Source organism: Neofelis nebulosa, chromosome 7 (assembly GCF_028018385.1).
Source record: "Neofelis nebulosa isolate mNeoNeb1 chromosome 7, mNeoNeb1.pri, whole genome shotgun sequence".
In the NCBI taxonomy this organism is placed as follows: Eukaryota; Metazoa; Chordata; class Mammalia; order Carnivora; family Felidae; genus Neofelis; species Neofelis nebulosa.
Window position 1 is genome coordinate 138397331 of NC_080788.1, and position 26916 is coordinate 138424246.

The window sequence follows — 26916 nt, forward strand, 5'->3', positions numbered from 1 at the left end:
CCAGCGCTGGGCCAGCCCCACCCCTACTTTACCCTCCAACTAGATGCCTGGCTGATCCTGGAGTTCCCATGGGGACACGGTGGGCGACATAACTTTGTAGATCGCATACCAAAGATCCAAGGCTAAGGGCTCACCAAGGGGAACTAACTTTTCCAACGAAGGCTGCTAGTTTCCTCAGAGCCCCAGAAGGGACTTGTCACTGCCCTCGTTTCAGGAACACAGAAATAGAGGCTCAGAGGAGGTATGTGGCTTTCCCAGAGATACTCTGTTCCTAAGATGTGAACCCAAGTGTCTCTCCCTCCAAAGTCTGGATGCTCATGTCATCTCATTGCTTTCCCCAAATTATCCACCAACAGACAGCAGAACTGAGGGGGTGTTTATTAAATCACGAAGCCCCTCTGCCTCTCCGGGGAGAGAAGATCACAGCCAGCCAAGTGGGTGGTGGTGGGGGTCCGAGTCCTACACTAGAAAGGGCAGGGAGAGGGCTGAGGCACAGGAGCCCCCAAAGCCAGCCGTGCTGCCTGTGTGGACGGTGGTCTTGGGAGCTCTTGATGGTGTAGGATTAGATTAGAAGGTCCTCAATCCCGATCTCAGGCAGACAAAACGTTCTCAGCCCCGAGCCATCGCTGGAAGTCCCCGTTACGCCCCAGTAGGATTAGTAATCTTTCCCATGAAGATTATAGTAGACAGGACGCTATCCTTAATAAGCACCAAAAAGGATCTGTTTATAGTGATGGAGAGCGGCTTCTCCATGGGCAGCGTCTGTGCTCCGGAGCCCGCTGCGCCCTCCGTCCCCTTCTCATCCATCTTCAGCACTGCCTTGTGCACCGCCTGCAGAAATCAGGGGTGCGGTCAGTGTCACCAAGCTCCTCGGAGCTCCGGAGAGGGAGAGGTCGCGGCCAAGGCTGCCCAGCACGGCAGTAACCTGGCTGGTGCCAGCTGCCCCGGGGCTCCTCGTTCTTCTGCCGCCATTGCAGAAGGATATGGGCAAACAGCATGAAGGAAAGAGTGAGGCGAGGGGAGTGCCAGCTGCAGCGGGGAGGGTGGGGTGGTTTGCTAACCTTCCGTGAATTACGGGGAAGTGTCGAGGGGTGTAAGGGCAGGAGTCTATTGAACCTCAGCTAGATGGAAGGGAGGGGATCGTATCCCCACCAAGTCCTGTCCACAGTCCTCTCATCTGCCTGGAGGACAGCGAGGAAGGAGCCAGATTCTGGGGGAGCCGTTGGAGATGACTGAGACCCCAGATAAATCCCCCAGATAAATCCGAATCAGTGCCTGCTGTCAGCTGGGCTTGGCAACCAAGATCTCTCCAGATCGGCTTGAACTTCCCATGTAGCACCAGCCAGTCTCCACCACTCGGGACGCCGTGCTCTCCAGCCTGCAAGGCTTTGGCCAAGCCGTTCCCTTTAATGGAAGATCCTCCCTACGCCTATCCCTGCTTGTTGAAATCTCCCCACCCCCAACGCCCTTTTAGCTTAAAAGTAGAGTTGCCAGATAAAATATAGCATGTACAATTCAAGTTGAATTTCGGGGAAATGATGACTTTCTTCTAGTGTAAGTATATCCCATATTCTGGACTAAAGAAACTATTTGTCACGTATCTGAAATTGGGATTTAACTGAAGGTCCTGTCTGAGATCTGCTATATCCCAGGACACCACCCCATGCGGTTCTCTCTGCCCCCAGCACACAGGCGTTCAGCCTCGTTGGAAATCACGGGGCCCTTGGCCTGCTCACGTAGAACATGTTTGCGGCTTACTCCCAACAAGCCCGTGAGGCCTTTGGGACAGACTCTGGGTCCGAGCTAGACCAGTCCTAGGCCTTGATTAATGTTCCAGGCCCTGAGCAGTCGTTCGTTGCGCAGAATCGACTTCCAAAATAGCATCAGGAGCTTGGTATTTCCAACTCCAAAGACCAGAAACATGAGGCATGGGGAAGTTATGTGGTCCCCCCAGGATGACATGGCTGGTTAAGGACAGAGCTGGACTGGCACCCGGCCTGACTGGAGGGATGAGACCTGGCTCGTATGGCTGCTGTGACAATGGCTTTGGCCCAGGGCTGTGCGAAGTTTCCCCGTGGGAGGGGGTGGCATCCAGGCCAGGCCCGCTTACCTCACCCACTTTTAGGCTTCGATGAGGGGAGATCCGGGTGAGATCACCATGCTCCTCAAAGATTTTGGTGATACCCAGGTAGGACAGCGTCCTCTTCAGGTCATAGGTCCCGGTGATGGAGAATCTGGGCAAAGATATGTCCACGACCCTGGGGGAGATGGGAGTAACAGGTGAGCAGCAGGGTGTCCCTGCTTCCCTGGGCAGGCGCAAGGCAGAGATGAGTGGGACATTGGCCCTCTCAGCACTGAGGGTCTCAGACCTTCTCTCTGTCCCCAGAGTGAGGAGGGACTCTGACCTTGGGACCCTGGCTTCAACACACCTCTCAACTGTGTCCCTTCTCCCTATCAAACCTGTCCCAGAGCCCTCATCCACAGAAATGTTCTCAAGTTTCCACTGTTTCAGGGCCCCATGGGCCACAGACGTTGAGGTGTCCCCACCGCAGTCTCAGCCTCGCCCAAGCCCTGAACCAGTCCTGACCCAGCGAGCCAGATGCCAGAGGCAGCAAGGTCCTGGGATCTGAAGCCAGGCAGAACTGAGTTCAAATCCATTCTGACTCTTGGAACAAATGATCTCACGTCCTTAAGCCCCTTGGGCGAAATGATGATGCCAATCACAGCAAGCCTGAGGCAGGAAGCATGCTAAAGCAAACGCGTGTAGGCACTGAGCAGCTGGTGACCAACCAGCAAGTGTCTCTCGTTTCACCCATGGGTTGGTGGCTTCGCATCCCCTGCAGGTGGAATCCGGATTGGCCTCCCCACCTGGGGCTTGGGGCCAGGGGCCCTGGGGTACCCGTGGGCCCTGGGTTCCTGTCCACCTGACTCTAAACTCTATTTCTTGTTGCCTATTCGCAACCTCATTCCTGCCCACGTTTCTTCTCTTCTTCTGCAGCCCCCATCATAAATGCTATCTGCCCGATCACCCCCCAGGAACAGGTCATGTTCTCTGATGACCTCTGTCCTACAGAACAGAAGCAAACTCATCTCCCCTGGCCCCGAGTCACCTCTCAGCTCCCAGCCCATTTCTTGTCCTCCTTTTCATAGCAGAAATTAATCATCTCTGCCAGAGATCTCTACTTCTCCCACTATTTCTCGGCCCACTCCACCTAGACCTTTGCCATCAACATCCCACTGTCCAGGGCCACCGTTGACCTCTGCTTGCTTGACCCAGGAGACAGCTCCCAGACAGTGGGTCCCCTTTCTCCACGTGGAAGCATTCCAACCTGAGTCCAGCTCTCTCTCCTTCACCGGCCACTCCTTCTCTCCCCCTTTGCCAGCATCACCTCATTGCCCATCTGTACTGTCTGTGATGCTCCAAGCCCCACCCCCTCGGTCCTCTTATTTTCTATCTTTCCTCCCTCCAGAAGGATCTCATTCAGTGTCAGGGCTTTAAATACCAGCCACAGGCCTGTGGCTCCAAGACTTACCTTCCCACTCATTCATTCACTCAACAAATTAAGTGCCTCTTGTATACAGGGGGTGGTGTTCGAGGTGCTTGGATGCATGTGTGAATGAAAGAGGCAAAGCTCGTGACCTTGAGTGTGTGCTCTAGCAGGGAAGACAGACAAGAAAACCCAAATGATGAAAAGCATCCCATAAGCATCGATGCATAGACGGGGAGCCTGTGTATAAGGAGGCAATGCATGCGATGGGAAAAAATCCAGATCAACTTGGGGGAATTAGGGATGCTGAGACACAGGGAAGATTGGAGAAACTTTGAAGGAGACAAAGGAATCAGGCAAGCTGGGTCATTTTTTTCTGAGTGAAATGGGGAGCCACAATAGGGTGCTGACCAGAGAGGCTCGACACGCTCTTGCTTAGGGCTGAAAACGGTCATTTTGTCCACTTCGTGAAGGATATGCTCCTGGTGTGGGGCGGGGGTCACAGGAGTTGGTGCCAGGAGTCCCCTGGGAAGCGGTTGCAGTCCTACCATGATGTGGGAGGGTCAGGAACAGGAGCCAGCTAGGATGCACTGTGGAGGAACCCCTATGAGCTGCCTGTGCTTGGACTTCACAAGAAGCTGCTTCTATGCGCTATGAGTATCCCCGGGCCTCTGCGAAGATCTCTGGTTGTGTTAAGCCCAAACCTCCAGGAAGGCCTTTGTTGGCCTGCAGGAAATCTCAAAGGGCCTATCTCACAAAGGGTGGAGTGTGGGCCCCTCTCCCGAAACCAGAGAGATGGCCACAGTTTTCCAGGAACCGGTGTCCTGATGGCAGTCTCAGCTCCAAGGGCTGCAGAGGGGCTTGGGCACAGGCCACATGCAGCACCAGTTGCTGGGACCAGAGCTGCGCCCCATGGAAAACTGGTAGGAATAGCCTAGAGATGGGGATGTTGAGTCCCTCCAGCCCAGCTGCAGGGTCTCTGGTCATCATAATTTGAATACTAAGAGAAATGTGACCTTATGGAGGTCACGTCTCATGAAGCCAGGACTTCTGGATAAAGTGTGGGTGGAGGGTGTGCAGCCCACTTTTCACACCCTTCCGTACCCTTCATTCCCCAAGGCACCTCTGTGAACTCAGAAATTGGAGGGCACAGGCTGGAAACTGCCAGCCCCCTTGGTGGAATCCCCAGGTTAAGAGAGATGTGCCTTCATCTTCAACCGATGGGCTGCCATCCCGGAGGTTCACCACGTAGGTAAGGGGACCAGACCTACAAGACGCCGGTCTTTCAATAAACCTGAAGTTCAGATGCTCTTCTGAGAACTTTGGAACCCTGCCTCTTCAACCCGTTGGAAGGCAAAGGTCTGTGCCTTCCGTGGGGTCATGATTTGCTACGGCACATTTGATCCCCTCAAGAGTCCTTTGAGGCCGGCGTTAGTGGACCATGCCACAGAAGAGAAAACTGGGTCTCAGCTAAGGTTGGAACCCAGACACTTCCTCCCGTTTCAGGGGCCAGATGCCATTACCCACCGCGGGCCCTGGTTTTCAGCAGGGAGGATCGGGGGGTGCTGTGCAGATCCCAAGACATAGCAGCCCTCTTGGGAAGACCTACCATCTAGCCTGCTGTTCCTCCCCATTCTGATACGGTGACTTTATCTGAGGCCTTCAGAACTGGAATTTCTCTTTCATGAGCTTTCCGCTCAATTTAGAGATCCAACACGTGTTCAACAGTTGCTCCGGGGATACGCTCCTGTGCACTTCCAGCTGCCATATGCTTGTCCTGGCCCTGAAGCTGCCCAGGCACCATGCACATCTACACTGACACCAAGTCGACACTGATGCCGAGTCCCCAGCCCTCACTCTTCCCAAGAAAATCTACTATTAAGCCAGTGCCTGAGAAGAATTCTGTAGGCTCATCTTAAATCTGTTCTAATTTTATGTTTAAAAAAATTAGTTACTCGCTTTAGTCCTTCAACTGTTATTAGTATAACTTATTTGGGCTGCACTTCACCCGTTTTATGATAACATTACAGTTAAAACCATGATTCTGTGTACAACAGACAACTCCCTTTGACACCTCACGTTTGTCCCTGCAGTTTCTCCCTGCCTAGGATTCCATCACTTCTCTCTCATCCGCACACACCACTGTTCAGCCTTGAAGACTTAACCCCAATGCCACCTGCTCCATAGAGCACCGCCCCCCACCACTGCCCACCATGATTTTTCTCTGTCCACTCCACTCTTATGATATAACCATCTCCCTCTAAGAACAAGTGTTTTGCTTTATTCCTAGGACTCGTCTTCTGGTCTACTTCCTACCAAAATACAAGTTCATCACGGAGCCCAAAAATAGGACTTGGTCATGGGGTTAGAGCTCAATAGATCTGGACTAGAAGAAGTAAAAAGGAAGAAGGGAGTTGTTGAGTATGGCAGGCACCCTCTTACTTTCGTGTTGTTAGTTTTTTCCATCTGGCCAAAGTGTCCGTCTTTATGGCCTCCTCCACATTCTTCATTTTGCCCTTATCAGGAAGAATGAAGATGGCAGTGATGGTGCCCTGGTAGGGCATTTCCAGGACAGTGCAGGAGAGCTGTTCATCATAGCCGGCTTCATATATGCCCCCGCGGAACATCATGGGCACCTTCACTGACTTGTTTCCATCCAGGATGAAGTCTTCCTCTTTAGTTGCTTTTGGATTGAATTCTTGTTTCCACCTGGCTTAGGATTGAAGAAGGACAAAGTCACATGAGTTTCCTGAAAGGGAAGAGGTGACTGGACCCAGCTAACCGATGATCTCTATCCAGGTGGATTCAAGGACGGGGTTTGGATACTCTGGGATATCAGGACACGTCTCCAGGAATCCTTGCCCATGTGCCATACCCTGAAATCTCCTGGTAAGGTGGCATGGGTCTGACTGTCAGTTCCCAAAGAAGCCATGATCAGGGCTGCGGGGCTGAGAGGGAACCTGTGGACTGCCTGAAGCCCAGGTGCTGCTGAGGCTGAGACAGCCCTTGGATTGTGTCCCAGTAGAGAGGCCTGGGCTATACTTAGTAGGAACTACTTGGTCTTATGTGAGTGAAAATACTCAGCTCTGTTCTAAGTCAGTCCTGGAATAGCTGCCCTCAGGTAGGACTGAGAAAACTGATGGAGCAGGCTGCTTTGGGGAGCCTACCGAAGAGAAGAGAACACTCAAAGCTGGGTGTTTGGACCCCTCCATTTTGATCCTGACTACTCTTTGATACCATTTAGCATAAAGTGAGACCTGGGTCTTTTCACACCCACTAATCTCAGAGCCCCCAGTATGGCACCCTGAGGGCCAAGTCCCTGAATTCAACTTCTGACTTCACTGTTCCAGAAGGATGACCTTGAACAAGTGTCTCAATTGCATTCGGCTTCAGTGTCCTTGTCTGAAGAATGAAGAGATTGATGAGTACCTTAGAGGGCTGCTGTGTGACTGAGTGGGAAAGGCAGCACAGATCAATGACCTTGTACACTGAGTATTGAGTGCATGCTAGTCATCATCAGCATCATTGTTGCCATTGCTTTTAAAATCTAGGGGATGTAGAAACTTTGGGAGATTCCAGATTCTCCTCTCTCCCTCTGCTCTTTTCCTCTATGCCATCAGTCTCACTGTGGATTTGGGAAGAGCTGAACTTCCATATTCAGGACCATGTTTCTGATAGCCCCGCCATGATCTTGCCTGATCTGAGGGCTGTTGGCCTCTGATTCTTGCCTATGTTGGCCAACCTTTGAGTGTGCATGTGGCATGTGAGTGGCTGTGTGTGGTGGTGATTGGCTGGGTGGGTGGTAAATGAAACTTAGATTTGGGAATATTCTTTCATCTTCTTTTTCAGTCTCTCACCCTCAGATTCAGTCTCTCACCTTGTAGACTTGTCACATCTACAAAATGTGACAAGGAGACCAGGACACCCACCAAAGTGAACTTCATCGCCATCATCAACACAATTACCATCCTGGGTGTCTACTTGGAGTGCTATAAATGCACAGCCTGCGGGTCAAGAGAAGTAGATTCTAGTCCTGACTAGAATCTAGTCCTGACTAGTCCTGCTTTGACTGGCTTTGTAACCCTAAATCAATCTCTTTCCAAGCTACACATCCCTCATCTAAGAAACAGGGAAAAGAATGTCACTCCAATCTCTACAACCAATGTTGTATTAGGATAATCAGTAATAATGAAAATGCACATATGGAGAATAATTTAGACTTCCCCAAATTAGTTTCTCATACACTTTTACTTTGGATCCCAATAAATGCCCTATGAGTTGTGAATAAAGGTACTCATTTTGCAGATAGGTAAAGTGGAGTTCTGATAATTTCATTACATATGAATTAAGGTCACAGAGCAAGCAAGTGGCCAACCCAGGTTTTTAATCTAAGTCTACTGGTCATCCTATCCTTTCCATGCCAACATGCCCCAAGCCTTACCTAGAAAGAAAATACAATTTGTAAGAAGCATCACAGTGCCGGGATCTATATTCTTGATCAGGTTGTTGATTTTCCCCTGGGTTTTCTCATTGATATAGTCATTGATCTGCCTCCGAGTATCTTCCAAGTTCTGGAAGTTGATGGGGACGGTGTCTGCATTGTACTGGTTCTTGACATTTGTCAGAAACTTCTTCTGTGGCTTCAGCTTCTTGTCGATGAACAAGGTGTTTGTGAGGTTCAGCTTCAGGTTCTGGCCCTCCTGGTTTATCCTGTGGATGAGGTAATGAAAGGCTTCATGAAGGTCTTTCTCTGGAATATCCCTGAAGTTGAAACCCTCCTTGATCTCATCCAGGGTGGAATCCTGGGCACCCAGAGAGAGCATAGCAAAGGCTGAAGAGATGCTCAAGGGGGAAAAGAAGATGTTCTTGTCCGGGTTATTGGACGCCAGCTTCCTGAAAAGCTTGAAGCCGAATTCTGTGTTCCTCTTTGTGAGCTCCTGGGCTGCCCTCCTTCCCTTCCATGATTCGATCTGGCTCACTGGTACATGATTCTTCAGAGGGAGGTTGGGCTGCTGAAGACTTTCCACAGTGGGAAGGCCAACCAAAAGTAGGCCCAGGCCCAAGATGGGGTTCATTTTCTTTGGCGATTGTCCTGTTGAGTAGTAGACCCGAGGTTAGTAGAAAAAAGAACAAAACAATCTTATTGCCCTTATATTATTCATAAAGACCAGATGAAAGAAGCAGCACAGTGAGGTTTATAAATTCTTTGACATCCATTTTAGCGTTTACGCTTTACAATCACTCTGGGGACTAGAAACACTTGTCCTTATTTCATAAATGAGAGGACCGAGCGTAGAAGATATCTCTTGGTTTTGTACTCCTCTCCCCATCCTATAATCATGGTATCTCAATTCCTTTGAGAAACTCCCTCCACTACATTGGATCATAATAAGACTACCCCACACTGTGGGCATGTGACTGGGGCTAGGCCATCAGAATACTCCATCCACTGCCACACTGATTGGTTAAGGGATGAGAATGACCAGCATCAGAAAAGTTGTTGTCTTTCCCTGAGAATGCACAATACTCTTAACTTTGGGGTGTCTGGCTTCATTATACAGTCCTGGAACTCAGTGTGGCCATGGGTTCCATATATAGAAGGAAAGAAGAGAGAGAAGGATGGAAAGAAAGAGGAGACATACTTGGTGACATCTTTGGAGTCAATGGATCAAACTTCACCCGAAGCTCACTCACTTCTGTTTCTCCAAGTTATAAGAGCCAGTAAATTTCCCTTTATGGGTTGGCTGGTTTGAGTTGGATTTTTTCCTTAAAACCAAACAAAAATCCTGACTAATTTGCAGAAATAAATCCCTTTGTCTAATATCGCATGGTCTATAAGTGGTGGATACCCAGCCCAGGAGAGCCCAGGTCTCTAATAAACCTCTTTCCATATCCCTTTTCCAGGAAAGAGAGGCAGAGAAGAAAAGCCAAATCTGCCTGGCCCCAGGACTCCTGCTCCTTTTTGCCACTTCTCAACACGGCATCTCCCAATAAGCCTGAGCTTTTGGGGGACAAAAGTTTCATTTTCTGCTTTTCCCCAATGTCTAGTCCTAAGGCTACAGACAGATGCCAAAAGCATAATATTCTAAAAAGTGTGTTGACTTCTCTGGCTGGACATGCTACTGTCAATGATTTTTACACCGATTTATATTTCTTTGCTCCGTCCTTTGTTTTTACTGTGTATTTTCCTGTAACTTATATCTCTATTTATCTGCAATCCATGGGAAATAATGTGCTCCTCAACAGTCAAGACTGTTCATGGTTGTCTTAGAGTGGGTTCCCAACAAGCAGAGCCCGCAGTGAGAATTCAGGAATTCATTGCCTGTGTAGGCGGAGTCCCTCGGGAAGCGAGGCAAGCAGGACAGAGAGGGAAAGAGCTGAGCACGGATGTGGCCCCATGTAATATGGAGACTTGGCCTGATCCACAGGAGAGGGCTCTGGAGCATCAACCATATGGCAGCACTGACCCTGTGAGACAAAGGGGGCTGGCTTTTGGACAACTGTCAGTGGCTATGGTCAGTCTGCCCCCCAAGATGCAGGGCCTGGGGTAGAACTTCCCAGGTCAGTTAGCTCCTACCCACCGAAGGCAATTTTCCAGAATGGGGAGGGGAGTTGTGAGCTATTAGCAACCAACCTCAGGATCCCCAGCCTAGGGGAACTGAGCCCACCTAGTGGGCTCTTTCCAGTTGAGTGACTAAGAAGGTAACTAAATACTTGAACAGGATCTACACCTAGGGGTGCCCTGAATCCCCAAGTTCTTCATGTCCTCAAACCCTCGATGCCAGGTCCTTTGGACACAGCCTTCAGCACCGTGGACAGGGTCTTCAAAGAGGCTCTGACCCAGTGTTTGAAAATTCTAGTGAATCCTACCCATTTCTTCCATTTTCCTAACAGGACTTTATATTTCTAGGTATCTCCCGCTCCCTAGACAGACAGCCCATGTGCCTCAGGGGCAGGGCCCTATCTCCAGCTCCAAGGGGGCCCTGACTGTGGTGGTTCAGGAGCTGGGCCCAATCCAAGCAGGATGCGGTGAGGTTCTGCCCTGATGGCTGTTCAGGGAGGGGCACATGACTTATGTGATCCAATGAATGAATTTTGGGGCTCTTTGTTGGCATATGGGGGTGCTGCACTCTCTCTTTCTCTGGATGTCCTGGGCAGGAAGGTGTGGATGCCAGGGACTACCATTTGCCCCATGGGGGAAGTGACTCTGGGGCAAAGCCAACACAGAGAAGGGACATGCAGTGTTTTGCAGAGAAACCAGAACTGGGCGACAGATTAGGTGAACTCAGAGCCCGCCCTGCCTCCAGACTCCCAGTGGTGCTGGTGTGAGTCATGTAGTCAGCTACTCAAGGCCAAAAGCATCCTAAAAAATACAAATGTATATTTAAAAATGCCTGAACGACCAAGCAGTAAGGACTCTGGGCTCTGATCTCAGATCTCTTGGCTGTGTGACACTCAGAAAGGTCATCCCCCTCTCTCAGCTTATGTGATCTCTCAGCATCTTATACTCTTCATGATGTACATTTTAGTAAAAATTAAAAATTGATGGTGATGCACAAGGGCTCTAGGAGCTGTCTGAAAATAGGTAATAAAAAGGAAGATTCATAAAATCCCTGAGGATGTTTCGGATAAAGGAAAGAACACAGAAACTAGAAAGGAGTCGATCTCTCGGGCTAGTGGGTTAGACTATTTATAAAATTTGTGTGGTTTAAAAATAGAAGCTTCTTGTATTCGGAATAGATAATCGCCTGTATGGATGCTAGTTCTCGATACCCAGGACTGGAGAACTTATCCACCTCAGTCAAGGAGCTGAAAGAACCTACATTCTCGGCAGTAGGTTCACCAGCCAGGTGAGGTGCAAAGCCTTTGGGCAACTTACCGGGAGTGGAGTATGGGTCTGGGCAGGGGGCCAGACCTTGGAGCAGAGAAGGGAAGCTGCTGGAAGCTTCTGGCATAGACCACACACACACACACACACACACACACACACACACACACCACATTTTTAAAGCAATGTTTGGTTAGTGGTCCCTACAAGTGTTTTCTACTTCTCCAAGCTCTTGGAACAAGAACTGATTATGGAATTTCAAGTGTAGATATTGGTCCTCTCCTGCTTGTGGGTCTGTTAGGTGGCATGGAATAAGCCTATTAACCCTTCAGAGCCTCAGTTTCTTCATCTATTAAATGGGGAGGGGAGTGACATTTTGACTTCCTCCCCACCAGTTGCGGCTACTCATCTCACTGCCCCTGGCCCTGCAGACGCGGACCACACCCCGGCCGGGTCTCAGCTTCCCCCACCTCCATGAGCCTGCGTCCCCCACCTCCTCACCGGCCTCCTGCCCCACCCCACTGAGTCCCAACAGCCTGGCCTCTCTTCCCCCCAAATGGCCCACAGTAGCCCCATTTCTGGGCCTCTCCATCTATCATCACGGGCTCTAAACTGACTCAGACTTGTCAGATGGGCTCTGGTCCCAGATGCCTGAGTAGGCTAACTTTTATTTCATTCATTAAAATAGCTGAACAACTGGTTGTTTCCCAATAAATTGATAGACTGCCCGTGTTGAGCAATTCTTTGTTGGTTTTTAGTTTGGAGTGAGCGTGTGTGTATGTGTGTGTGTGTGTGTGTTTTGTTGTTTCACGAATAAAATAATAAACAAAATAAGAAGAAAAGATCTGAACCTGGTTGGAGCCACGTCGGGGGAATCAATCTTTCAACTCTTCTCTGACCATCCTGGTCCCACACTTCCTATTAATTTCAGGAAACAATTCCCTCCAGTTAGGAATAAATAGTATGGCCCTGACTCAGGAGTCATTCCTCTTGGAGACAGGTCCAAGCCAGGTGAGGAGCCCTCTGGATGAGCAGCTCAGGTACCCTCAGTCTGCATGTGGAGGGCCGCTGTGGGGAGAGGCCAGGCAGGGGGGCTGCGGGGAGAGCCCAGGCAGGGGTGCCTCAGGGAGAGGCCAGCAGGGCTGCCGCAGCGAGCTCTGGTCTCCCCTCCCACACCCTACTGATGAGCTCAGTAACTGGGATCTGCCCATCAAAGGGACTAAGGGGTGGGCAGAGTGGGACATGCTATCACTTTCAACAAGAATGCTGAAAGTCCTTTCATTCTTACTCTTACCAGTAGTTTGGGAAAAACAATACAGCGGCCACAGCGGTTGGAGGCTCTTTGGAGCCACCTGGCAAGAAAAAGCTCATGTAGTGTCTGTCTTCACGCCAATGAGACTGAAAAGTTCAGGGTGCTTTGGATGAGCTCCCCTCCCCAGTGGCTGGAGCCCTGATGAGTGACTGCCAGCCAGCTACGGTGCTCTTTGCTCCATGAGGGGCCTCTTCCTGCACAGGCTGGACAGAGGCGTCCTGCCATGCCCTGTGTAACCACGGGCCCTCTGAGACCCCAGCTTTCTTCCAGTCCCTTCCAGAGTTCTCCACGGAGGGCACAGCACTTGCATAAACTTAATGCCTTCCCTTGGACTGCGGGACCTGAGGGACCCTTCCTAAAGATGTGCCTTGGCATACCGGAAGACCGGCGCCAAACCCTGGGCTTGAGGAGATGTCCCAGGCACGCTCTGCGGTCTACCTACTTTAAGGGGTTAATACCATTTTTTAAACATTTTTTTAAAACATTTATTGACTTTTGAGAAACAGAGAACGAGCAGGGGAGGGACAGAGAGAGACGGAGACACAGAATCCGAAGCAGGCTCCAGGCTCTAAGCTGTCAGCACAGAGCCCAACGCGGGGCTCGAACTCATGAACTGTGAGATCATGACCCGAGCCGTAGTCAGTCACCTAACCGACTGAGCGCCCCAGGCGCCCCAGGGGTTAATACCTTTTTAAGAAGAGATCGCTTTAGACAGAGTAGACAGTATTATTTTTTGAAGCAAGTTTAGAACGAAGTAGTGGTGAGACATACCCTCCTTCCCCTGCTGGACGTGAGAGCTGACCCGGGAACCAAATCTGATGACTATTGTAGGAGACTTCGCTCTCCTTCCTGGGAAACAAAGAGGGTAGAACACAAAGACACCGTCTCATCCTCAAATTTGCCCTGGAGATTTCTGCCTTCACTCTTTTCCTTTTTAATGTTTGTTTATCTTTGCGAGAGATTGAGAGAGAGAGAGAGAACGAGCAGGGGATGGGCAGAGAGACGGGGGAAGAGAACATCTGAAGCAGGCTCTGCACTAACAGCAGAGAGCCCGACGCGGGGCTCGAGCTCACGAACCGCAAGCTATGACCTGAATCGAAGTCAGAGGCTCAACCGACTAAGCCACCCAGGTGCCCCGTGCCTTCATTCTTTTAAGAGATATTTTGAGCCTTCCCTCCGTGCCAGGCACAGGGGCAGAGGTGCAACGCCCCCTGTGACCTTCCTTGGAGCCTAAACATGGAGCTGTGTCTCCTGAGAGGCGATGACCACAGCCAGCCCCACAGACTTCTCCAAATCCTCAAGCACTTTCCAGCTATTTGGCCCGTTTCTCCTGCCTTCAGTGACCTCATTCCAGGATGAGGGAATATGTACGTTGGGAAGGCTGAGCGACCATCGATTTCGGGGCCACTTGTGCCACAAAGGGGAAACAGAGGCACAGAGGACAAAGGAGCTGTCTAAGGTCACGACATGCATTTTGCCGGATCAGAGTGGAAATCCCTGCTCAGTCAGGCTCTTCAAGAGAGGGGTTTCCCAGATTTGGAACTCCTCCGGAATTTCTTCAAGACACCCACCCTGGGACGGCGCCGCATTTTCCCACGGTCTGAAGCAAACTTTGTTTGGAATAGACAGCAAACAAACCACACTGGGCTTTTCCAAAGAGAAGATATCATACTCACAGCGCATTCAGGAGAAATCCACTGAGCCAGCCAAATGGATCTGGTTTTCTTGCTTTATTATTTATACTTCCATGGCCTCTTGGTAATGTAGACCGAAGGCCAATAAAATTAGCTGGCTTGAGTGGGCAGGTGATGGAGACTCTGGGAGCAGTGGCCACGCCACTTCTCGGGGGCTTCTCCTCATCCCCGGAGGCAGCAGCATGATATTTAGACCACACCTGCTGGGTTGTGGCTTCTCTAATGAAGTCCATTTATATCTTTTGCAACCACCGTATTTCCCAATCGCTGTGGATCTGGGACTTGGAGTATTCTACAGGTGCACCAACCCGCAGTCCTGACATTAAATACTCAGCCCAAACATCACCGCTGTCACCGATGGGAAGAGGCAGATAGCTGGGTTTCTTGGGGTCATTCCCCTCATCCCCCCGTTTCTTGCTTTTGCGATTTTTCGAGTACTCTACAATTATCAGTTCCATTGCGTGAGCTCGCATGGAGTCCTTTAGGGGAAGAGAAATCATTACATAGATGGTTCCTCTTAGGGATGACGGGAATCAAACACTCCCATCAAAGTTCGTGCTCATTCAAGAAAATCACAAGCTGCCTTCCGGCCGCGGGTTGCGCGGGAGTAGTGAGACTATGCGGGGTTTGACTCCCCTTACTCTTCTGCACTTTCTGAGTTGTCCTTAAGGAACAGGTGTTACCTGAGAAGTAATTTTGAAGAGATTGGAAATAAAATGAAATTCTTCTCTTATCTTTCAAACCCGCTGACCCCAGGATGGAAGAATGAGGAACGCAAGGCGCCTGTTTTCAGTTCTGCCTTCTCTCACTAATTCTCAGGAGCAGAAAAATCATTCAAATATTCCCCCCCCTCCCGCGCCCCGCGCTTAGTGACGTTTCATAATAGGTCTTATGTGACCACAGGACCAAGAGTTTATTGTTTTTTGAAGCAAGTTTAGAACGAAGTAGTGGTGAGACATACCCTCCTTCCCCTGCTGGACGCGAGAGATGACCCGGGAACCAAATCTGATGACTGTTGCAGGAGACTTCGTTCTGCTTCCTGGGAAACGAAGAGGGTAGAACACAAGGACATCATCTCATCCCTACATTTGCTCTGGAGATTTCTGCCTTCTTTCTTTTTCCTTTTAATGTTTATTTATTTTTGCGAGAGATTGAGAGAGAGAGAGAGAGAGCGAGAGCACGAGCAGGGGATGGGCAGAGAGAGAAGTGTTTCCTCCCTCTGGGATGCTACTTTACGCAGAGATGGGACTCGCATCCTCAGAGCTGTACGGAGCAGACGACCCAGCGAAGCCTTCTAGAAAAGAGGGGACCCTGGCTCTTTCCCAGGCCTGGGTCAGCCACATCCTGATACACTCAGAGACCAGACCAACCAGGCCGTGGGGATGTGGGGCTCGAGCTGCGAGAATCAGGAGGAGCCGCTGCAGGAGGCCGTGAGCGGCCACCTTCCCTCACCCTGGGGGGCGGGCCTGCCCGCTGGGGTGCATCTGGGCCGCATACACCGAGTGGAGGAGGTGGGAGGCCTCGCTGTGGGGCTCCATTCACTGAGGGGTGTGGATGGACACGCGGCCACGGCAACGCGATGGGCTAAGGTGAGGGCGTTGGTCCTGAGATCCAGCCGGGCAGATGCTGACCCAGAATCTGGGTCTGTGCCCTGGTTTGGGAGGGGAGAACCCTGCTTGCTAATGACAGGGTGGGACCTGTGTGAGTCTTTGGACCACACCTGCTAGCTGCTGCAGACATACTCTGCTTCTGGGCAAACTCCCACGGGAGACACGCGGGAGAGGCCAGAAAGGGACAGCGCTGAGGCCAGGTGGGGATGTTTGCTGAGCAGTACTGGGCTGCACCGGGGGTGCCTGAGCTCAGACAACGCCCAGGGGCCAGTAGGCCACGGCGGAGGCTGGCCACACAGGGAGGCCAGGCCTTAAATCTCCGCGAACGGCTGCCCACCCCTGCCGGGGAGGAACCCTTGGGGTTCTGATGGGCCAAGGTGGCCTTGCAGAGGTGGGTGCCGGTGGAGAGCAGTGGCCGTGGGACGACCAGCCCCTTCCCAGCACCCATCGAGGGGCCGCGGCCTAGACTTGGGGCTGCCCTGACCACCTGTAGATGGGAACATTCGAGGCCCATGGATTTGGGCCTGGTGTCCGTAGAGAGTTAGGAAGGTAAAGATGATTGTCTAGTCTGGGGACACCGCAGTGAGCTGACAGACCGGAGGCAGTAGCCTGTGACAGGGGCATGGCCTGAATATGTTTTTATGGTGCAGCCACGTGTCGAGGCGAGGGGGGAACAGGGGGCTTCCGGCTGTACCCTCGCTCTTTGGTTGTCCAAGATGCTGGGCCTGGAAGAGGTCTCTATCCTAGATCTAGGAACACGTTAGTGACCATGCCAGTCCCCGCGTCCAGGAGCACAGGTCTGCTTGGAACACGGGAGGGCACAGATGAATCCACACTCGGTAAAGGCTTATTACTGTGCATTATTAAAAGATACTTGCTGATGGATATATTGCATTTTTCACATCAACTTTGTAAGTTAGGTGCTGTGAGACCCATTTTATGTAAGAGGAAACTGAGGTTCCTCTAGCCAGATGATTAGCAGACCCGAGACTGAAAATCAGGCCTTCTGGCTCCTAATCCCTTGTTCTAGCAATGGCTCTGGAAGACCATGGATGAAATCGGTGACCACAGCACTTGGACAGCCAGCACTGGCCTCGAGTCCCTGTCCAGACTGGCGCTCCATGCAGCCAGGCATGGAAAAGGAGACAGAGTGTCTGTCTCTTTGATGGTTTTGTTTTAAAAAAATTTAGTTTATTTATTTATTTTGAGAGAGAGTGAACGAGAAAGCGTGTGTGCCAGTGGGGGAGGAAGGGCAGAGGGAGGGGGAGAATCCCAGGCAGGCTCTGCACTGTCAGCACAGGGCCCGACGTGGGGCTCGAACCCATGAACCATGAGATCATAACCTGAGCTGAAGTCAGATGCTTAGCCGACTGAGCTACCCAGGCGTCCCCCTTTTTTTCGATGTTTAAAAAAATGTTTTTTAGTTCATTTGTTTATTTTGAGAGAGAGAGAAAGAGAGAGAGAGAGAGAGAGAGAATGTCTGCTATTTGAATGGCCACCTCAGCCCTTGGTTCTCTCCCCTAAGACACACACACACACACACACACACACACACACACAGTTCTTGGATTGACCTCCCCGTCCCCTCCTTTCCCCTTTGTGAGTCTTTCTTGGGCTTCCCTAGGTCTCCCTCTCCCAGTTACTGGCCCTCTGTATGTCTCAGTCCTGCAGGCTCCCTCCAGGCTCCCCAGCCCCACAAGCCCCTTCGGCAGGCAAACCAGGTGGGCTTCTGCCCAGGACCCGCCAAGCCCGCTTCTATCACTTCCTTCCTCCCCCCCGCTCAGCCTGGCCAGTCGACCCTGCTAGGGTCCCTGCCCAGACGGCAGCCTGCCTGGAGCTCTCTTCCTGCCTGGAGGGGCCCGCACCTGCTTTCCTCGCCCCGACCCGACACGGCACCTGGCGCTTTGTGGATACTGTGGGAGCTCTGTGGATCCACTGATGGAGGCCGAGCTCATGGGATCTGAGCGTTCGGCACCCGGGAAAGCTCAGAGACAAAGGTGAGGCCACGCTGCATACCAGTCCTTGGTTCCACGGCCTTGATGTCTGTAATGTCTCCGCGTAGAATCAGCCACCCCAGATTCCTTCCCTGGGGCAGGAGGGGAGTGACAGAGGTGGCCTGACACTGCTGTAGGACACCAACCACACAGCACAGTCCCTGCCCCGCTTCCCAGGTGTAGGCTGGAAGCAGGCATCGTGCCCTGCCCTGCCCCTAGCTCTGGGAGGTCTAGAACCCACAGGCCCGGGCCTGTGCTCTGGGCTGCTGACTTAGGTCGCCTGTAACACACAGGTGACTGATGAAGCCATATCTTGCCCTCGATCTCAGTTTACCCACCTGTTCAGCTGTGGGGGCGGTGGGGGGAAGATATTAGATCTATGGTTGCCCGAGGAGGCCAATCTCTTGGAAGTGTTGCCGTGAATCAATCGCCCTTAAAATAAACAGACCTGAAGTCTGTGTTGAATGATGTTCTAGCTGGGACTAGAGTCCGGTCTAACTGCAGAACAGCAAAGGCATCAGGGGGGAAATGTTCCAGAAAAATCTTTACGGAAAAGCAACCACAAATCACACACTAAAACATAAGTCCCTAATTTAATGCTTTACTACACTTGGGATAAGTCCACCGATTTGATGTCAGCAGTGTGTGTACGTGTGAACACGCACATGTATGCACACACACACACACACACACACATTTAATTCTTAGCAGTCTATGAAGGAAACACTATTGCGATTCCCACTATATAGATTAAAAACCTGAGGTTAGAAATTGCGAATCAAATGTTGAATAAGACGTGGTTATTAAGTGGATGGACATCCTCGTAAGAATATCTTAATACGAAAGAAGAAAACATTAATGGGGATACGATTAGTGGTGACATCGGGGAGAGACTGAGGAAACATGGGGACGGTCCGTAGCTGCACGTAGAGTCGTTGCTTTAATGGTTTGCAGAATTTGTTGCAATGGCTCACCGGCTTCCACGTGGCCCGGTGGCCACAGGAGACCTTGTTGCCCTCTGTTCTCCATTTCTGAGGCCTGCTCTCCTCCAACGTGGCCTCCTCTCTGTTACTGGCTGGCAGAGCTTGGGTGGAAACACGGATCAGATGTCTACAACGCGCACTCAGCAGCAAGAAAGAACCCAAGTCGGCCCCGGGAGCGAGTTCCGCGACCCAGGCCTGAGCGAGCCCTTGTGAATTCCTGGTGAAGGGTTGCTTCTTAGCCAGCCAGGAGAGCACGGAAGGCTTTCTGGAGTCAGTGATGTCTTTCTAAAGTGAGGTCTGGGGCGCCTGGGTGGCTCAGTTGGTGAAGCATCCAACTCTTGACTTCTGCCCAGGTCATGATCTCATGGTTGTGGGACCGAGCCCCATGTTGGGCTCCGTGCTGAGCACAGAGCCTCCTTAAGATTCTTTCCCTCCCTCTTCCTCTGCCCGCCCCCCCCACTTGCACACGTGGGTGTGCACGCGCTCTCTCAAAAAAATTTTTTAAGTGAAGTCTGAGGTTTCACTCCAGCAACCCCAGCGTGGTTGCAGCTGGACGAAGTGTGGCCCTAACAAAGCCCCAGGAAGCTATGGAACGTGCATAGGTGAAGGTCGGCCTTGGGCCTCGGGAAGTCCTCCCCCCCTAAGCCCCCGCCCCCCTCCCGCCAGAGCAAGCCCAGGTAGGATTTCTGCATCTGTGCGCACACACACACACACACACACACACACACACATACACAGACGGCTGATTTCTATCTACTTCTCCTCACAGGGCCTCAGTGGGTTTTGCTGCAAAATGCATTATTCATCTCCCACCTGCTTGGGAACCGGGGCCAGGAGCGAGGTGGAGCCTTCCAAGCATCAGCCGCTGGCTTAATCCTTTAGTCGGCAGGAGGGAGAAGCCGAGTGATGCCCCTGACTTGCCCGTACCCCTCTCCCACATTCTTGCGGCCTCTCCCGTCACGCTGGGGGTGCTTTGATAGGGATTCGCGCTAAATGTGTAGATTGCTTTTGGTAGTATTCGTTCTTTCAATCCAGGAGCAGTTTCTTTCATGAGTGCTTTATAGAAGCCCGATGTTGAGGTGGAGCCCAGGTCCCGAAATCAGAGAGGCCTGGGTTCAAGACCTGCATCCATCATGCGTTAGCTGGGCCACCTCACCTGGGCCATTTCTCCTGTCTGTGCCTCACGGCTTCCCTCTGTTCAGTGGGATTAGCTGAGGCCCAGTGGTGGGCAGTCCTTCCCGTCAGACGGAATATGTGTTATAAATAATGGATCAGGCGGCGAGAGTAGAATTTCAAGGAAGGCGGGGGTCTGTAAATAATTCTGTTATTGACCGGCGTAGAGACAGGAAAAGATGTCTCTGGGTACCTACTAGCCATTTTATGTGCCACAGTGCAGTGAAGTGCGAAAAAAGCTCACTTCTGAGTTTTGAGAGATTTGGGGTGATGGAAAGGCTGTCTACTAAAGAACCCCAAGCCAGGGGACTGGGGACGCTGAGCCGAGTGGGTGGAGAAGCGGTGAGGAAATACTCGAGAGCCTGTGCTTCCGTTCGGTCCACGCCATCCCCCGAATCCCAGTCCAGGACCGGCAGTGTGGCACAAGGCAGGAATGACTCCGAAAGCCGTTCTCACGGGGCTCACCCTGCAGGTGGACGGGGGCGAAAGGCACATCAGAAATGTGGAAGGGGAGGCTCCTCTCCTTCATCCACGTTTCTAGCACCCCTCCCTGAGTGAGCAAAAGCAAGCTGGTAAAAAATTGTCTGGGGGCCGGTAAGGAGATCTCCTTGATTTGCAAAGGTGTATTCTGAGCTGTGATCTGATACCAGCCAGACTTTAAGGAGGACCGGTCTCTACAATCCAAGACAAAATGAAGGACAACTACTTTGGGAGAGAGAATACAGTGACTGAAACTTCATACTGAGGTGTGAGTGACTAATATCAGATGGCTTCAGCGGGGGCAAGGAAAGAAACAGTAGCTGCCTAGGGATCTGAAGCAGGGAGGAAAAGACTGCAGAGTGGGGAAAGATGACAGAACAAGGAGATGGAGGGTGGGGACCGGAGGACTGTAGCTGAAGTCAGCGAATGTGGGTCCGGGTTCCCCATCTGCCGCTTCCTGGTGACACATTCTTGAAAGATCTTCATTTCCTCACCCATAAAATCAGGGAATGCTTGAGAAATCCGCTGGGAGGACTGATGAAACACACGACTGTCAGAGATGCTGTGTCAACCATTGGCCACCCCCCCCCGGGCCCAGCTCTTCCAGGACTTGGGAATTTTGCAGGGGGTCCCCGATGGCTGGACCAGCAGCCCTTGTAGTCTTCCCTTCGGGTGTGTATTTGAAAAAGTTCTGTGTGCTGGCCTCCAGATCTGTGTGGGGGAAGGATTAAAACATCAACCCCTCGCAGCTGCCAAAGTCATAAAGTCGGGCGTTTAGACACCCGCATAACCTGACCTGTAGGGGCTTTGTCAGCACCTCTGTGTCTCCTCACGAGGCCGGAAGCGATTTCCCTCCTTAACTGAGCAGCCAGGCTGTTCTGGGGGCCCCTCAGAGGACTCGTGGCCCAAGCAGGGGGCTGGGCATGAGACGTGCCAGGCTCCCGGCATCACCTCAAAATCTCAGGCCCCTGCCCCTCGACTTGCTCACCTGCAAAATGGGTATGATCATCCTCACCCCTCCACAAGCAAAGCCCCCGAAACTGTGTCTGGCAGGCAGAGGCACTGCCCAGGAGCTGCTTTTATGGTCCTGCTATTATCATGATCATTGTTATGCCTAATTGCGATTGCTTCATGACGACACTGGTAATGGAGGTGAGCCATGGAGGGCGGAGCATTTCCACGGGGGTGTCCGCATCACCTCGCCACACCCACTCCACCTTCCATCACAGCTGCCTCCCACCTGGCACGCTCTGGCGGCCTTGGGCAGACCTCTCCGCCGGTCCCTGTGCAGCTGGGAGTCATCCCTCAGTTATGGCCAGTGGAGGTGGGAGAATAATGTTCAGAACTCCGTCCGAGGTGGGGGCAACTGGGCAGGACTGGGGCGGGCGGGGTTGGGGGTTGGGTTGCATCCTCGGAAGTGGCCCTAAAGCCCCTGGTCGTGTGACTGGGTCCATGTGAGCCACCAGGCAGGGGGATTGCGGGTGGGCCCAGATTTTCTCTGGGCCAGTGGGTCCGGTCCCGAGGACTTATTCTGGGCCAGTGCCGGTATCTGGCGGGGGGCAGGGGAGGGTTCTGGGAGGTGCAGGGCTTCTGAGGTGGTGGCGGCTGGTGACTGGAGACAGGCAGGTGGTGGAACTTTGAGTCCAGAGTCATTTGAGGCAGGGCTTCGGCGACCCCTGGGCATAGGGAGTGAGCAGGGAGACAAGAGCGAGGCTGGGTGTCAGGACAGGGAGAGGAAACAACGAATCAGGACCTCGAGGACTGTGCTGGGCCCCCAACATGCCACCCCCTAGCCCTTCTCCTGCCGCAGAGACCGTCACTCCTCCGTGTTCAGACTCTGTCCCGTGGCTCTCTGCTCCTTCATCGCCTCGTGGTGCCTTCCTTGCCAAGGGGACACACCTGGCTGCAGCCATCACTCTCAGCATCTCCCAAGGCTTATGTCTTACCTTCTGCCTTAGCTCTCCCGGGTCCCACCAGCTAATCCCAGGGCCCAGTTTGTCCCTCCCTGGTTCAGGTGTCTTGCTCTGGGCCAAACACCTTTGGATGAGGGGTCAGGGCAGGACAGGTGATAAGATAACAGCTCGTGCAGGCCCCTGGGGAGGGGTCGTGTCCATAAGAAGGACGGGAAGGCACTTCAGTTATCGCACACACACGCACACGCACACACACGCGCGCGTGCACACACATATGTACATGCAGGTTATGTTAATACAATAGGACGATGTGGAGGAAGACATAGCATTAAGAGGAGGGCAGCCGGCAGGCCGGCCTTAAGCGTCAATGAACTTGCCCTCTGGAGTATGCCGCGCAGCCGCCTGGGTCCTGGGGCCAAGGACCCGGCGAGGAAGGCCACGTGGCTATCGGTAGCTCTGCAGGTCTCGGTGTGAATGCACGTGTGGGGCTCGCCCCCTGGCCGTGCCGTGGGCATCGGAGCAGGGGGACCGTGTCTAATACGTTTGGCGGCACAGGTGCACCTGTCGTGGCAGGAAGCACAGCAGAGGATTTCAGGGTGCGTTTGGGAGGCGCGTGTCTCAGTAGAACGGCCTTCACCGGTCTCTTTCCTCCAGGAGGGCATCACCCACCTTCGTGTGAAACCCTTCGTCAGCCTCCACTCACTCCATCCAGTCACAGACGTGTATCTGGCACCGACCGCAGGCTGAGCCCCGGGACACGGCAGCGGGTGAGGCTGACGCGACCCACGCCCTTGTGCACCTGACGCCGGAGTTAGGGAGAGAGACACGATGACCGCTGTCCAGGTATGTCTGCATGTTTGGACGCCCACCGTCTTGTGCGTTGGGTCCATCGTTTTCTTTTCTCTACGTGTCGGATGCTTGCGGCAGTGGTGGTGGTGGTGTTGACAGTAAACAAACCCTTATCCCGATAATTGGTTAATTACAATTGTCATGGGACTGAAAAGAAGCATGGACTCTTTTCCTTTTCTTCGTCTTTTTAACGTTTATTATTTTTTTATCTTTGTAATATAATCTATTGTCGAATGGGCTAACATACAGTGTGTACAGGGTGTTCTCGGCTTCAGGAGTAGGTTCCCATGATTCATTGCTTACATACAATACTCGGGGCTCGTCCCCACAGGCGCCCTCTCCAGTGCCCATCACCCATTTGCCCCTCCCCCCGATGCCCATCAACCCTCGGTTTGTTCTCTCTATTTAAGAGTCTCTTATGGTTTGCCTCCTCCCTGTTTGAAACTATGTTTTCCCCTTCCCCTCCCCCATGGTCTTCTGTTAAGTTTTTCAAATTCCACATATGAGTGAAAACATATGACATCTGTCTTCCTCTGGCTGACTTATGTCACTCAGCATGATACCCTCCAGTTCCATCCATGGTGTCGCAAATGGCAGGATTTCATTTCTTTCTCATGGCCAAGTAGTGTTCCGTGGTACATATAAACCACATCTTCCTTATCCATTCGTCAGTGGATGGGAATTTAGCGTTCGTCATATAGTGGTTAACATAGCTGCCTTCCTTTTCTTCATCTTAACGTTGAGATACATTGAAATCCTCAGCCCTCAGCTTGCCCTGTCCTTGGCCATCTATCCCTGAGTGGGAATAAGGTTCTGGAGGTAGTCAGGTGGACTGCGAAGACGGGAAGGAAAAATAGCAGAAGAACAGGGGCAAAATGGCGGTCTTGGTGCTCAAGGTGGAATTGCCTCCCTTGGGCTGCCCTCCACTACCTTTCATTCATTCATCAGTCATTCACTCATTCATTCACTCATCCACTTGTAAGTTTTTACTGACTGCGTCTCTGTGCCTGGCACCGTGTCAGGCTTGGGGAGACAGGGCTCAAGAATTCCCTCAGGCTGCCGCAGGTCCGGTTTCCCCTAGGGAAAGTGCAATGGCACTTTAGTCCGGACTTGAGACAGAGACATGTCTGTAATTCCTCTGTAGTTCCCCTGAGCCAGTCCGCTGAGGGAGAAAATTAAGTCCCCACTCCAGAAATTTAACAGAAGGAAAAGGAGTACAGGCTGGAGTCTGGAGAGGGAACTGAGGCACCTGTCCAGGGAAACTTCAGACTCGGCCCCAAGACGAGGTGAGCGGGGGAGCAGGCCGGTGTAGCCAGGCGTCCAAGAGGGCAGAAGCCCCTCTGGGCCCCGCAGTGCCACCTGGCATGAGTCCCACTGCCCAGCACCGGCAGGAGCTGTGGGGACAGGAGGCGTTAAGCACGGCCACTAGGTCTCTCTAATAGAAGGGATGAAATGTGTCAACGACTCTCATCTCCTCCCCCGGCGGGTGATAACGACAGCCACTGGGGCTTCTTAAGAAGATGAAAGCTCCAATCTGCTTCTGGGGAATTGTGGCAGAAAGCGGATTTTTCTGTCACTTTTGGGGCCACTTCCATTGATCCTGTTTCTATGCTGTCCTCCCTAGGGGTTTCTAAAGCAACGCCCTATGCCAGCTTTGCCTTGAGCTGCTCGTTCCTTTCAATGGGACTTGGATTCTGGAGCGGTTGCATAATGTCACGTTCTGCTGGGGCGCGCCGGCCACCTGCTCGCTGACCTGGTCCCGTTCCCCAAGCAGCCCTACGGGAGACCGGTCCCCTGCTTGAAGGAGAAGCAAAGGCAGCTTCCACTGCGGGGTAAGTGCTTGCCTCTCAACACCTGGCCCGCCATCCATGGCCCCGTCAGTGGCCTCCACCCACCTCTCTAGAAGCATCCCAGCTAACCGCGTGTCTACACCGCACATCCTTCTGCAGGAACGTTCGCACTCCCCCCTTCGGGACTGCCCTTTCTCTTGAAAGCCCCGCTACTCCAGCTTCGGCACAATAAGCCCTTCAAGTGAAGTTCCAAAGCCTCCGGAGAGCCTCCCCGATTCCTTGATTAGAAGAGGCCGCTCCCGCCTCTTCCCCGCCAGGCTCAACCTGCGTGTTTCCAGGGCACCGATCACGGGCTGTTTGGTGCTCATGATTTCCTGAGGTTTCAGCACCACCAGTAGCCTATGAACGTGTGTGTCCGGCCCGGGTCTGGTGGATGTGAAGAATGTGGCCAGCAGACAGCATCCAGCGCTTGGCTCCTTTTGGGTCTACCGTTCCCCGGGGAGGCTGTGTCCTGAGATTGAGCTTCATGGGATGAGAAGGCCCGGCCGTTTCAGCCCACTGAATGGTGCCCCCTCTCGCGGGAACCGACCAAAGCCCTGTCCGCGAGCATTGGAGTCCACGTTCCCATCTGCCCACCTTGCTTCCTCCCGTTTCCGTTCACGGGTGCTGGTCCCCCCCACCAGGCATCTTGTACCCCAAACCCCATCTCAGCGTCTGCTTCGGAGAGCCCAACCAGCAACACCAGGCCTTCTCCTCCTGGGCTTCCTCGTCCTTTCATTCGGCAGGTCTGCGTGGAGCCCTGACTGTGTGCAGACACTGTTCCGGGCAATTGGAATCGGGCAGCAAACAACGTGGGGATGCAGAACAGAAAGAAGCACATGCATGGACAAGACGATGTGGAATGTCGTGAGAACGGACAGGGAAGGAGTCAGGGGAGTAACTTGGGGGTAACCACTGCAGGCAGAGAGAGGGGTGCTGTGGGAAAGCTTGTCTGGGGAGGAGACGTTCTAGCAGAGTGTTGAGGGTGTGGCAGTCGCCGGCCATGGGAAGCATGCATCTATCTCGTTCTTTTTGCTCAATGGCCTCCTGGACATCTCACCAAATGTTCCCGGGCCCCAAGTGGCTTAGGAAGCTTCAACTGTCCCCAGTGCTTACTACCCTCGTCTGCCTGTGTCCACGATCCCGGGGAACCCCACCCTTGTCCATCAGTCACTCCGCCCCCTCCCTCTCCCGAATCACCAATCTTCTGGGCTGACCACATCCCCAAGCCGACTGGACTGCTGTGCCACATTCTGGCCCTCGTCACCTGCCATCAGTTGTTGCAATACTCGCCCGACAGATCGCCCTTCTCCAACTGGAAGCATCCACCTCGCTCTGGAGATCCAGATCCGGTGTGCCTGCCTATGCAAGCCCTCTGCCCGACCCCACCCTCGCCTGCCCCATGAATGAGCCACCCACCAACTTCGGGGTCACACATCACCTGGTATACTAGTGTGCTCAGGCCGCTGTGACAAAGAACCACAGCCTGGGCGGTGAAACAGCAGACACGAGTTCCCTCGCGGTTCTGGAGGCCAGAGGTCTGAGATCAAGGTGTCAGCGGGGGGCGCGCTCCCTCTGAGACTCTGGAGAGAGCTGTTTCGTGCCCTTTTCCAGTTCCTGGGGGCCCCAGGCAGTCCTTGGGGTCCCTTGGCTTGTGGCTGCGTCAGCCCAGCCTCTGCCTCTGTCGTCACGTGATGCTCTCCCTACATCTCTGCACATCATCTCTCTGTGCAGGTCTGTCTCTGTGTCCCAATTTTCCCTCT

At 52.7% G+C, this 26916-nt stretch overlaps 1 protein-coding gene across 2 annotated transcripts; it reads right to left on the reverse strand.

Moving 5' to 3' along the window:
• Positions 1–359: 359 nt before the first annotated feature.
• Positions 360–14539, reverse strand: SERPINA12 (serpin family A member 12). Of its 2 annotated transcripts, XM_058740188.1 has the most exons (6): positions 14305–14539; positions 9131–9254; positions 7930–8580; positions 5931–6201; positions 2111–2258; positions 360–831 (listed from the first exon to the last, which is right to left on the reverse strand). In XM_058740188.1, exons 2-6 carry the CDS (start codon positions 9138–9140, stop codon positions 640–642), a joined length of 1272 nt encoding a protein of 423 aa, XP_058596171.1. In that variant the 5' UTR covers positions 9141–9254; positions 14305–14539; the 3' UTR covers positions 360–639. The 2 variants fall into 2 exon arrangements, with proteins under 2 accessions (XP_058596171.1, XP_058596172.1); XM_058740189.1 differs by lacking the exon at positions 9131–9254.
• Positions 14540–26916: the final 12377 nt, after the last annotated feature.